General features: G+C 36.6%; 2 protein-coding genes across 2 annotated transcripts in view; one reads left to right on the top strand and one right to left on the bottom strand.

The window, feature by feature from the left end:
* LOC149278644 (collagen alpha-2(VI) chain-like) overlaps positions 1 to 7,637 on the top strand; it is a 100,467-nt gene extending 92,830 nt beyond the window's left edge. Inside the window, exons 13-18 of the mRNA XM_089501914.1 lie at positions 1,313 to 1,348; positions 1,442 to 1,487; positions 3,647 to 3,799; positions 5,562 to 6,008; positions 6,389 to 6,427; positions 7,039 to 7,637. Coding sequence (XP_089358040.1) covers positions 1,313 to 1,348; positions 1,442 to 1,487; positions 3,647 to 3,799; positions 5,562 to 6,008; positions 6,389 to 6,427; positions 7,039 to 7,637 — 1,320 coding nt within the window. The remainder of the gene's footprint in view (positions 1 to 1,312; positions 1,349 to 1,441; positions 1,488 to 3,646; positions 3,800 to 5,561; positions 6,009 to 6,388; positions 6,428 to 7,038) is intronic.
* A 2,338-nt stretch (positions 7,638 to 9,975) lies between these two features.
* Positions 9,976 to 13,874, bottom strand: part of LOC149278643 (succinate dehydrogenase [ubiquinone] flavoprotein subunit A, mitochondrial-like) — a 32,403-nt gene continuing 28,504 nt past the window's right edge. Inside the window, exons 14-17 of the mRNA XM_089501912.1 lie at positions 13,253 to 13,364; positions 12,527 to 12,657; positions 10,925 to 11,035; positions 9,976 to 10,062 (exon numbers count right to left, since the gene is read on the bottom strand). Of these exons, the coding sequence (XP_089358038.1) occupies positions 9,976 to 10,062; positions 10,925 to 11,035; positions 12,527 to 12,657; positions 13,253 to 13,364 (441 nt within the window). The remainder of the gene's footprint in view (positions 10,063 to 10,924; positions 11,036 to 12,526; positions 12,658 to 13,252; positions 13,365 to 13,874) is intronic.

Genomic DNA, 13,874 nt, shown 5'->3' with positions numbered 1-13,874 from the left:
CCAGCTAGCCTGGCCCTGTCACATACATGCCATACAGTTTCATATAATTCACTAATGATTTTCCTTTAGATATCTATGAGAGTGGATTCCTGCTTTGCAACAAGGTCGATTCTTTATATAAATGACTACAGCAGTCAAAATACATATTATTGTAATGTGTATTGCTGTGGAAATCATTTTATGGTCTTAGTAAAATGAATATACTGCATGGAGTTCCTCTTAGAGGCATATCAGAGGGATAGCTGAGCAAACCTGTTCATTTATGTCCAGATCTAACAGTAGGCATTCTCTCTATCAGAACCTATGCAGTAAAATTTAAACTATAGCTGGAATAGAGGGAATTACATAGATTAGGATAGTTAAATGGAAATAGGTGTGAACATTATTTATTTCCAGATAAGTAATATTGCATTATTTCTGGTGTTTTGTAATCTTATGCATATATGAAGGGCTGGATATTTCCACTAGACCACTTGGCTGTGTTGAACAGATGAATAGAATATAGCACAAAAGATTTTGATTTTCTATATGCCTAATAGCGGGTGGGTTTAACCCTGACTAGTATCATTTTCTGCTTGGCTTCTAACTTTTTCTGTTTGCAGTTAAAACTTAATAATATTTTTCCAAGACTGTACATATGTTTATAATTGACCAGTTAAGATCATCTGGTTATTTTTAAAGAGCATTACAATGTAATTATATAAATAGAATGAATGTACTTAATAACATATGGCTTTGATAGACTGTATAAGTAACCTAAAAAAGCATGGGAAGGCAGCTTTATATTAAGATGTCATGGTTCAATTCAGTGCTCACACTTACCCATGTTACTGTTATGGTTTTGTATATTTTGTAATCTGTAATTCATTTAATATATATATATATATATATAATGAAAAAAATAACAGCGAATCCTTTTCACACTGGAGAGATTTGTATACCAGGGGATTGTCTAGGTTTTCCTAATGAAGCTTAGGGAATCTTAGTTGATAAATGGGAGTACACCCCAAGTCTGCCCACCTCCAGTACTCTTTCCCACCAAACGAGACTAGCCTCATCCCTCTGTTAGCATACTTAGGAGCTTCCCAGGGTATGCTACATGGATCTCTTACTCTTCTGGCAAAGCAGTTTTGTGAAAGGGCAAGACACACTGTGTGTAGATGTGGAAACCCAGAAACTTACACACTCATACCCACTTTTTTTGTTAATACCAATTTTTCTGTTCCATACTATTACCATATTTTTTATTCTTTGGGGTGATCAGCAGTTTATTTTATTAATGATGAGCTTATATTTCGGTATGTATTTTCAGGGTCCACCCGGAAATCGTGGCGACCCAGGCATCACGGTAACTGTATAATAGGCAATCTGTTAATGCTTACTTTCCATTGTACATTCATTTGGTCATTCTAAACTGATGCTATAACATTTGTTTAAACAGGAATGCGAAATTTTGAGCTATGTTGAAGAGATATGTGGATGCTGCGGTGAGTACCTTGGGTTTACATTTACAAAAGTTGAGTCATCTGTTTGCAGAAGACAATTGTTTCGTAGTAATGACATATTTTACAAGCAGTGTTGTGCAGTACTATATTCTTTATAGCACGTACAAATCTGACCTGAAATTTTATGTCTATATTATATCTTATATTGCAAATTTGGGCCATTTCTAAATATATGCACCACAAGATGTTATGGACTAGGTGCCATTACCACCTGTACTACCATTACATACACATAAAAATACTTAAATTAATTGAGGTTATATTGAGGTTATAGTTTAAAATCAATATCTTGTTGGATGTTAGGGCTTTATCATACAGCCATGCTCAATCTGGTGTCTCAGTGAAAAGCAAGTTCCTATAGGTATACACCTCATAATCACTTGATTACAGGCTTCAGGCCTACCACACAATTCAAAAACTTCCAGCTGGAGGAACATGCCAGCATTGACCTTTTTGTAATGAATAGTCAAATGAGGGAGATGGAACCACAACTCTCCTGACATAAGTGAATATTCTGATTTTGTCATTTATAATTATATTAAAATATGTATGGACATAACTCCAGAATATATACAATTAATACAGCAATATACTCCATATACTGTCATTCTGCCAGGAATACTCCTTGATTCCTCAAAGGCCAACTTCTACAATTGTTCATGTTATAGGTCACATTAAAGGTGGAAAAAGTTCTGACATGATTTATCTTTGTCTCATTCTTTAACATCACAAGAACCTGGCATTATAACAGGGGGTGTAGACTTTTTATATCAACTGTATGTACTTGTCTGCTTTATACAAATACCTAATGGAACTTAGCAACTTTGGCACATACCTGAAGACATAAAACAAGCAATCTGACTTTGATAATTGTTTAGAAAGAAAACTACGATATAATGTACTGAATCAAACCTTCTCTAGTGTATGATAAAAATGGTGGCTATAAAAAGCATTTGAAGTGAAATATTTTCCAGTCACCTTTTCCTATTATAAAACAATGAGTCAGAGCCTCCATAGAAGACAATCATGTATTTTCCTGACATTGTAAATAGATGATGAGGCTGGCAACATGAAGGTCGAGTGCATAATGTTTTTCAGTGCTTTACAAAAGCAGATGTACAAGGTTATACACAAATATTATTACTGCAACTGCAAATCTAAAAAAGAAGGGATAACAGACTAAGGAATGCATTTGTGTGAAAAACTTTTTGTCCAATATCTGAAGTGAGGAATTGATGTATATTTTGCACATTTTGGACAGATCACTTTTGTGGGTTGAAATAATCAAACATGCAAAGGTAAGGTATTTAAAAAAAGTAATTTCCTGCCTAGCAAACTCTGGCCTAAAGCCTAAATGGAAAGGATTATTGGGATCAGTAGTTTTTAGAGCTTGGTAAATAATCAAACCTGATAAGGACCAGTCCTGTCCAATATACAGTAAATCTGACTAACACTGCCCTTTGCTACTAGGTTGTAGTTGGCAGCACACAAGTTCCCAAAGCCACATCATGTCACGTTCAAAATACATTCCTGAACACCTCTGTTGTTGATGTATCTGGAAGGGGTTACACAGTCATCTCTCTGGTGGCTTCATGCCTCCATCAAACCACTATTGACTAATTGGAAAAGGTTTGGGGAAGTAGTAGCTTTCTCAACCTGAGTTAATTCAGTCCTGGGTGGAGGAATGAGCCAAAATTCATCCACAATGCTGTGAGAAACTAATCAGGAACTGTGTGATTGCAGTTATTGTTGCTAAACAAGGTTTTAAGACTGAGGATAATCACTGTTTCACACTGGGGACTTGGATTTGCATACATTTCTTTTGCTAATTTGCTAATACATAAATGTCATAAGTATCAAAAAGATGTATTGTTCCTTCGCTCAGGAACAGATTTAAGGGGTATCACCACAGGTACATTTTTATATGTGTACTTGCAATACATTGGACATACATGGTACATTAAGTATACCAACATTATAATATACAGGTATTTGTCAAACACTTCCTAAATGGTAGTTGTAGCTTAAACTATATATTTGATTTGGTGCTTTTTGTACGCACGCTGCGCTAAAAGCATATATACATTGATCTAAACCGATTTCATAGCATATCCTCACATTTTCTTTTGCATTCTATTCAGACTGTTACAGGTCGTGTAAGCCAGTTGATGTGATATTTGTGATTGACAGCTCTGAAAGTGTTGGCAAAACAAACTTCAGCCTTGCAAAAAATTTTGTAATCAATATTGCTAACCGGATCGGAAACATGGCCAAAAACTCCTCTGATTTTACAGGTAACTTGACTTTTTTTTCCCAAAAAAAAAAAAAAATACTGTGTACTTATTGTGTATCTATATGACAAATGATTCCAAACTATGACCCCCAAAGATTTACAGTATCAGAGGACTGCCTACAAGTTATATCAATAATCATTGTCGCAACGTTTCTTGACTTCTATAAAAAATAATCAAAATGCCTGTGGCTTACCTGTATGCTTAGCTAGTTATACCATAGCAAATGCAGTATACCGTATTGGCTCGGATATAGGCCGCCCCCGTATATAGGCCGCACCCTAAAAGTTTGGTGCTTTTTTAAAGAAAAAAAGCACCAAAAAAACATGCTGCCACTCTGTCTCCCCCCCCGAGATATGCTGCCACTGTCCCCCCCCGAGATATGCTGCCACTGTCCTCCCCCCCGAGATATGCTGCCACTGTCCTCCTCCTCCCCCCCGAGATATGCTGCCACTGTCCTCCTCCTCCCCCCCCCTCGAGATATGCTGCCACTGTCCTCCTCCTCCTCCCCCCCCCGAGATATGCTGCCACTCTGCCCCCCCCGACTTACCAGAGCAGACTCCCGGGTGTCTTGCGGGGCCGGCGGGGGACATCTACACAATACGCGTATACAACTTCCGGTGCCGACACTCAGTGGATGTGCCGGAACCGGAAGTTGTATACGCGTATTGGGAGTCTGCTCTGGTAAGTCTTGGGGGCAGAGGTAAAACGCATCGTGCAGACGGTCACCGGCTGCGGCGATGCGGTAAACAACCTCCGCAGCCGGTGACCGTCCGCACAATGCGCTTAGACAACCTCCCGTGCCGGCACCCCCCCCGTGGAAAGTGCTGGCAGGGGAGGCTGTCAGAGCTCATCGGAGAGTAGGATACAGGTCCCCTGCACCGCTGCGGGGGATCTGTATCCTAGACCCCGAATATAGGCCGCACCCCCACTTTAAAGACTTAAAGTGGGGGAAAAAGTGCGGCCTATATTCGAGCCAATACGGTATATTCAATACCATTTCTGTTTAAATACTTTTACAAGCAATTAAAGTGTCATCAAACTCTGTCGCTGCATACTAACTTCAGAGGCTGCGACACTAGCAAGCAAATAAAGTAAAATGTTTTAATTTGCTTTATAACTTAAGGGGATGACTTTTTAACAAGTAGCTGTGTTTTAATTAAACTTTCCACACTGCATGTTAATAAATACCTTAGCTCTACAAAAGCAGAACACCTCAGTACTTGAGTGTAAGAAGTACTATGGAAATGTTTCTTAAAAAAACGATTCTAAAACAGGGGTGTACAGAGTCAAACTCCTCTGTTAGAAAATAACTTTTTCTCATTTGTGGGCAATCAATTAATTTACATTATATGATGAATCACATAACAAAATCAGGGCTATCAGTGGTTGGCAGAATGATTGTCGGGTATGCCCCATTAATCGGCTGTAAGTGATAGCATGAAAATACGGTATATGTATGGTCAAGAACATGCAAATCCTGTTCTACCCAGTGGGCATTAGTTCTGGATATCCTCTCAAAACAAAGGGTTAATAATTAGTGCATAACAGTCAGAATTATTGTTGCTACATTCAGCTATTTTTTCAAGGACATACATACATTTCACGCACTGTTAACCAGCACATATAAAATGCTGTGCTCACAGAAGGCAATCGGTTACGGTTATACAGTAGCATTTCATTAGTTGTTAGAGATAAAGTGTAAAGTAAAAAAACATTTTTTGTCATTTTGTATCTTACTCAATGTTGCAAATCTCCTGTACAGGTTCTCGTTTTGGTGTTGTTCAGTATAGCCATCAAGGTAACATCCAAGCAATCAGATTGGATGACCCTAGTATAACCTGCAAGGCATCTTTCATAAATAAGGTGAAGTCAATGGAGTGGCTGGCCGGCGGCACATGGACACCATCAGCGCTGAAATACACCTATGAACAATTAATACGCCCAAGTCAAAGGATGGTGAGCAAAGTGGTTGCCATTGTAATCACAGATGGACGTTATGATCCCAAGGACATAGACAAGTTGGAAGCGCTATGTAAAGGTGCGGAAGTGTACGCCATAGGAGTAGGGGACATGTTTAACAGCAATGCTGAGAAAAATGATCTGGAGGCAATAGCCTGCAATGTACGGAGTAGGGTGAAGAATCTAAGTGTGTATGCTGAGCTGGCAGCAGAAGAATTCCTGGAAACCATTGAGGCTGTGCTTTGTCCAGGTATGGTGGTGTCTGGTTATTTACATGTATCTGAAAATTAACCTGATTTAGTTTTGTTTTTTTTTAATTAGTATTTATTTATTTTTTTCCCTTCATTTCAGGGAAGACTGTGGTTCTCAGAATAATGCTTTGCAAAAAAGCTGGAACATATGATTATTACTTTATGATAATTAGTTAGACCATTAATAGTTGATCGTTAAAATTGATGAATTACATGACTTTAGTCCTAGCCTGTAGAGTATTTTTTTTTAATTATTATTATTATTGGTCCAGATAGCTTACCAAATAGAGCTATATGTAATTACCAGTACATTACAGGGTTCAGAAGGTCTGGAATAACATATGACGCACATATCTAAAATGTAATTTGTTTTTTATAGAACCTGAAATTGTTTGTCCAGACCATATGTGTACCCAAGGTAAGTAAGTCGATTGAATATTATTAGATGCATACCACAGCTAGACATGCTTTATTGTTTGATCACCTTACAATGCTGACGTCCTCCCATGCACCTTTTACCTGTTCTGTACTTGAGCTACCAATTACTTATTCACATAAGAAAAATACCTGCCATTTTTTTTTTATGTAAGATGGAGGACGTATGGGGACTGAATGAACTAGCCACTGAACGTTACATAATCATATGGGATATATCCACAGTTCCTTTCTTTTAAAAATGCCTTGTTTTGGCTTATTGAACTAACAGGCATGACTTTACTGCCACCTGTTGGTACTATATAGGTACTGTTAGGAAAAGAAATGTATACTCCTGGTTAATAATATATCCTTAGGAAAAATGCAGTTTTCATGTGTCAATGTCCTGTAGCTCAGTAATGACTCTAGGAACAGGCCCTTCTATTAGCGGACAAAAATGACACATTTACACATTGCATAGTTACATATTTGTCTTTGGTCTTTTACTGTGTTTAAGAAAGGCTTTATGTAATGTACATAATAATAATGTCATGTAAAATGATTTCTCAATGCCCGTGAACTTATAAAAGCCAACTACATTATTTCTTGTTGCAGCCATCCAGCTTGGACCACTGGTAGGTCGGCCAGTGGATATTGTGTTCTTTGTCGATGGTTCTGAGAGAACAGGTAAAGAGAATTTTATGCATGTTCTTAGATTTATAAATCATATATCAGAGGAACTGAAACTAGCAACGCAGGAAGAGGACAGACACGGAGCCAGAATTGCTGTGATTCAATATGGAGCTGAAAATGAGCAAAATGTCCTTTTGGATTTTACATACAACCGAACAAGCCTTCAAGAACTGCATTCCAAAGCTGTGTACTATGACTCGTCATCTCATGTTGGTTCAGCTGTACTTTATGCTATAAAAAACATAGTGCAAAGACAATATGGAGGTGCAAGAAGTAATGCAGAGATTTCTTTTGTGTTCGTAACGGATGGCATGAGCAATAATAAGAATTTTGTCCAGGCTCTGGATTTTATCCGCGCCAATAACATTGTAACGTGCGCAGTTGCGGTTGGATCTGATGTTAATAACGAAAAGTTATCTCGGCTCACTCTAGGAGACACCACATCAGTGTTTAGGCTTAAACAATATGAGCAGTTATTTGCTACCTCATTCATTAGAAATATTGTGCAATGGCTAGGATGAGTATTTGGTTTAATACGTTATTGGTATTTCTTTTAAAAATGATGTCATAGATGTATCCTTTAACGATACCAATGTATTATGTTTTATATCAAGCAACATTTTTCAGTGGGTTTCTATTTTTTTTTTTTAAATTGAGATAACTCTGAACACCTTTGAGGCACCATTTATGTCTTGGTACACGAACACAATGTAAGCAGATACGAAAGGCTGACTACATATTGAGGGATTTAATACTGCCAGGCAAGCTATGGTTTTAATTTGCTTATCACGATTTTGTGCCTTTTTCTTAAGTATTATTATAAAAATGACCCTCTTGGTTTCCATGTGGGAGGTGCAATTCTCCCACTACATCAGGTTTTAAATTAGTGCCCTAATTTACATTATAGGAACTGTTTAAACAGTGTTAGCAGTAGAGACCCATGTGCAGTCTGCTGAAGCATTTCAGGCAGATCATAGGAAATGTGTTAAGATATGTTTTTACTTCTTATATTAAAGCTTCCATTTATAATGGCATTATCACAGTCATTAACTTCCATCTTGTATATATGAAATATGGATATGTTAATACAACAATTCAGTGATAAAAATACTTCACATGGGCAGGTGCTTCATCTATGTGAATGAGAAAGTTCTCAACCAGAAAAAAAAACTTCGTGCTTGTGCAAAAAAAATGTTCCCCTTCAGAGTATATTGGCAGGAGAGCTAATTTAATGAGTGAGGACACTAAAGTGATCTCACTGATTTAAATATGCATTATACAGGGCCAGCCAAGCCCTTCTGAAAGCATCTTATTGGGGTTAGGCCTTCATAAAAACCCTAACTGTCTTGTCAAGTCTTCCACCAACTCTAGCTTAAGTGAATAATTTAAATGAATAAACTGATGACACAGCATTATGAGCTTACATGTGTTGCTTAACTCAGAGAACACACTACAGCAAGCTGAGCAACATGTCACTCATCCCCACATGGTAAGCATTTACGCTAGCATTCCACATTTAACAATACTGGTAAATTAAAAATATCGGTAGTCAATGTATAAAGTGTCTCTCTTTTATTTTAGAATAACTATGTCAAACAAAAATGTATGTTTCGTATGTCAGTATTACTACTGTGACTACTGTTTAGTTACAGGGAAAACAATGCCATTCTAGAAAAGTAACGTAAAATAGCAAAAAACAGAAACCAAAAACATTGTCCTCAATGATATGGTGCCATCTGATGAGGTCATAGTCACAGCAGCCATAGATGGGATTATAAATCAAAAAAGTAAGCAGCTAGAGTTGGTATTTGACTGAGCTCAGCGTATTCTTTTCATAAATGTCATTGATTCAATTTTCTTGCCAAGTAGTTGTTGTGTTTTATTTTTAATAATAAAGGTTTGTTGTGATTTAAAAATGTTTTCCCTATAATATCTAGTGCACGATTATTTAGATGTTTCCCTATATGAGGAAAGGTCTGTTACAGCAATTACATACAATAGGAACACATATAAACTTAATCAAGGTTTATTTCAGTGAGTTCAGTTAAACATAACTAATTATACAGTGCATTTCCTCTCTAACTATTCAAAATGAAATGAATTTTATCAGTACGGGTTTTGGCAGCACAGAACACATGAGGTGTAGCACAAGAAGATTGGTACTAAATGTTACATGACTATACAAAGTCACATCTTTAAACCTGGGAAGATTTACTGAAGGAGGAATCTTAAATGTGTAATCTCTTGCACAAATGTATTATTAAGCCCATGACAAGATATGCTGATGTTGCTTGTTTGGTTAGACTAAACATTCACAAGTTATTTTTTTAGCATCAAAAATATGCATTATTTTTTTAGTAATACCCATTTTTATTTTATTTTTTAAACATAATATTGAAGTTTTGTTCTTAACGTGGGTCCTATGTATTGGGTGGAAGCCATTAGGGGCATATTCCCTTCCTATACCACATTTGTTCAAACTTGCAAAGAGGGAAATGGTTAAAAGTTAGCACATTTGTATATTGGCTTACCTTTTGCAGGATAGCAAGAGGCATCCAAAAAACAAACTTTCCAGTATATTAGGATGCTGGTTAACTTTCTGCTGCACAGGAAAAGCCTAAATAGGATTTTGACTAAGCACTATTTTGTGTGGATTAACCCTTCACTATAGAGAATCATACAGAATTTGCGATGCTTAGACATATGAAGGCATGTCAAATATGGCTGTGTGCCTTTGAATGAACATGCTCTTTAATAGGTTACCAAGCACCATCATTATGTGCAAAGAAATACTAAAACACACTGATTGCTTAGTTTATATATTATGAACTAAGCAATTAAGGAAACGTGGTAGGACAACTAATAATAACGGATGGCTGGGGGAACTGAAGCGCAGTCTTCTTCATTTAAAGTTGAGTCAATGACAGGTCTGTACTGCAAGGTAACCTAGAGAGGGAAATAAATAAAAAAATCTGCTTTATTTTCAAAAATGTACTAACAATTAAAAACATGTCGACGGCCTGTTAATCCTTTTCAACTTTTAGTATCGTTTTGCTGTGTCCACAGACTGACTATGTGTTTCTGATATATACTTTATTTTTATAATTATTGGAAAATAAAGCAAACTTAAAATATAACAACTCCATCAATACATTACAGTTTAATAAGTTTGATAAGAAATGCATTGGATTGGATTATGTTTGAATACACCGTTCTTTTATTTTACATGCTTTTAGAATACATTTTACTCATACAACTTCTGTTTTGTAAGCAAAGATGCAGTATAATTTTATTTATAAATTGGATTAAATACTGGATGGTTGTTTCTCAGTGATATTGTTGCCTACATGTTTGTGCAGGCAGCCTTTTGCATTTATGAAAAACACTTGATGGCATGTTTGATGCAGATGAAGCAGTGTGTCCTACCCTAATTTAATAAGAGTTACATATCTGTCAAGTATACTGTTACATGTACAATTGCCCATAAAACCTCAAGACCGCCAGATCATGTCTTTTAGACAATCCTTTAATCAAACGGAAACACATTTCTGATATTTCAGGCAAATCTGGATAGCAAACGGCTCAGTTTTAATCATGGACCCGGAAGGTTCCCCTAGAAACTCTTAACTGGTTCAGAGTTAAGTCTAGTGACAGATTTGCCCAATTCCTACCTTATTAAGCATAGAGCTAATATTTGAGATAACTTTGCCATAGCCTTAAGTTCTCTTCTTGTTTTAAAGATAGCAACCAGTGTCATTTTGATCAGCAAGCTCGTCACCTTTACAGTCATACATGTTTTGCTACCCACCTTGCCTTTATTGTCCACAAATGAGAGTGTGTGCTTCCTCCAATGTTCCTCCAAGGGTTTCTTCTTCTGGCCTTGGAGTGGTTTTGAATAATCATACTCATCTATTCGAACCTAAAATAATGAAATACCATTTTTGAGCGAGTACATATTATTAACATCGAAGACATATAAGGCATTCTAATTTCAAATACATGTAATATAATCAGGAGATAAAATCTTTTAGCCTTTGAAGGGGGGTATAGTCTTTAATAAATTAACAATAGGACATAAAAGGTTAAGGGACAGAAGAGAAGTGTGACTCCAGGGTTAACTTCCAGATATGTAGATGTAACATTGGGATTGGTCCACTGTTTACACACAAAGATGAATGATATGTCTGTCAGAAGAACAGTAACCCATGCATCTAAAATGTATTGAAAAATATCAGTTCCTCATCTTACATTTAACCATTCAAAGTAAGTTATAGGAAGAACCAGAATAGCATACAATTTTTAATGGGGACATTTCCTTGTAAGGAATCTAAGAAACAGTTGGATTGGCAGCCAGACAACTGATGAGACTGAAACATGAAAGGAAATAGTATTTATGGAAAGGCCTTTGTCCAAACCAGCTTTTAGAGGGCTCAGTAGAGCATAAGTGTAGAAACACCTATATTCAATAACAAATTGAACAGGTGGTAAGTTAAAACAATTCTATTTTTCACATAATGATTATTTTTTTTTAGATATATATATGTTCTAGCTCTGCTAGTTTAGCCCAATCTACTAGGCAATTCACACTGACTTCTTATCACACTGTCTTGTGGTAAATAATATAATAGTTTGGTTGCTCCGACTAATGAAAGTCTATGGAGAAAATGACTTTATAAGATGGACACTGCGATAGTGAGCTCAGGGTGGTGATTGGGCAAAAGGAGTCACTCAAAATATCATGGGTTTGCAGCACATGGAAACATACTTTCCTTCAATGATTTCTATGTTGCTGTACATACAACTAACTTGAATAGTGAAACAAAAATATTATTTTTTCCATGGCAATTTCCCATTTACTGATTCTAGCAGGATGGCGATAATTGCGGAAAAGAAGCCACTGACAATTACAAATGTAGGAAATGGTCTTGAGATAGCATGTTCCATCAGAGCGGAAGCTTCCAGGATGGATCCAGAGAAAGTAACTAGTTGTAAATTATATGTCGCAACCACCTTGTCCCTCTTGAATTTGATGGACACATGTAGTAAGTAATGCAGGAGGGAACTATATGACAAGATCTATATTTAGGAAATAGTTACATTCTATTGTTATATGCTTGAATAGGTAGCACCTGAAAAAGGGCCATTTATTTGACTAGATATTGTTTTGTATTATTTCTGAACATGATTGACACCTCACAATGAATTCAGCACCTAGAGCCTTCCTTGCCCTGCAATGGTAAATTATACTGTAAAATAATAAGCAGCCATTATCTAAATTAAAATGATAGACAACCTGCCCAGCTCAAATTGTTTTGTTTTTAGCAGGTGGAATTGTAGTTTTGTGTAAATGGAGAAGGTGAACTATGTCCATAAGTTCCTGGCATTTCAGTGTCTCAGATGGTCCTCCCACCTTGAAATCCTCTCGGGCATGAGCCCCGCGGCTTTCTTTACGAGCCTCTGCAGCATAAATAGTCTGGAGAGCACACGATATCAGGTTTTGCAATTCAAGTGTCTCAATCAAGTCTGTGTTCCAGACAATACCTACAATTCAAGAACAAAAATATAACAGGATTAAAAGGAACTGCAATACATCATAATTGGCCTTAAGCACATATGTTACCAAACAGAAAACTTGACATAAGTCACAATCTGGGGCTTGGTTAGACAAATGACTGCTCAGCTGTAGGTAAAAACAGCAAACATAAAATGTACAATAAAGTGTTGTGTTACACAACATGAATGTTGACTATTCGATTCAACACCACAAGAATTTCAGTGTCACCAGAATAACAATAAAAATGATATTATAAGTAGACTTTGGCTTAACATGTCACATTTGGCACTGTTGAGATCATCTTTTGATTTTTTATGCATCTTAACTTTAAGCATTGTTTTTGGACACATTCAAAATCAGTAGGAAGGTAGGTGACAGCACCAGAGAGGTTATATACTGCCTATCACTATGCATCTACTTACAGCTAGATGGGGAGAGGTAACTAGGTTGTCCCTTAACCAGGTATAAAGTTATTTTTAAATTAGAACTTTTAGCAAACGCCACTCAATGCCAGTTTCCAAAGTAATCACGTGGTGCTTATCCTCAACAAGTATCACAAAATCGCACAGAATGCATGCTTACCTCTGTGAAATGTTTTTATATCATCCATGGCAGCATTAATTTGACTCAGCTTGTCACACCCTTCTTGTAATACAGAACCAGTTCTGAAGACTGCAGCATTATTCTGCATAGTCTAATGTCCCAATGGGCAAAGAAATGTTATTTAATTATTGGCACCGGACCAATGAAAACTCGAATAAATGTGTTTCTTACGTTATAACATTTCAGAGGCTGGTACCTATCATATACTTACATGCGTAATAATGCGTAAATAAAATGCATTGTAATCAAGATGTGCTTTTTCAAGTATATGCTACCATGAACAAGGAACATACATTGCCTCGTTGTCACAAAAAAACAAAAATGTCTCTTTAAGAAATTCAATTTTTCTAACGCAAGGTAAAGTTTGACTTTACTAACTGGGTGGTAGAACTTAAACATGCGTCGGACAGGCATAAAGCTATCCTAATTCTAAGATGAGACCAACGACTGATTAAGGTCTAAGTCTTTGCATCATGAAAAATGGGCAGACTATATGAGCTGCCATTAAATTCTATGTTTCTATGTCAAATTCAATTCTAGTAATTCATATAGCCTTCTGAGTAATAAGTCCTTGTACTAAGATACAACCCATGGGTACTTT

This window comes from Sceloporus occidentalis, unplaced genomic scaffold (assembly GCF_023333645.1).
Source record: "Sceloporus occidentalis isolate IW3139 unplaced genomic scaffold, rSceOcc1.0.p SCAF_187, whole genome shotgun sequence".
NCBI lineage: Eukaryota > Metazoa > Chordata > Lepidosauria > Squamata > Phrynosomatidae > Sceloporus > Sceloporus occidentalis.
This window is presented reverse-complemented; position numbering and strand designations above follow the sequence as displayed.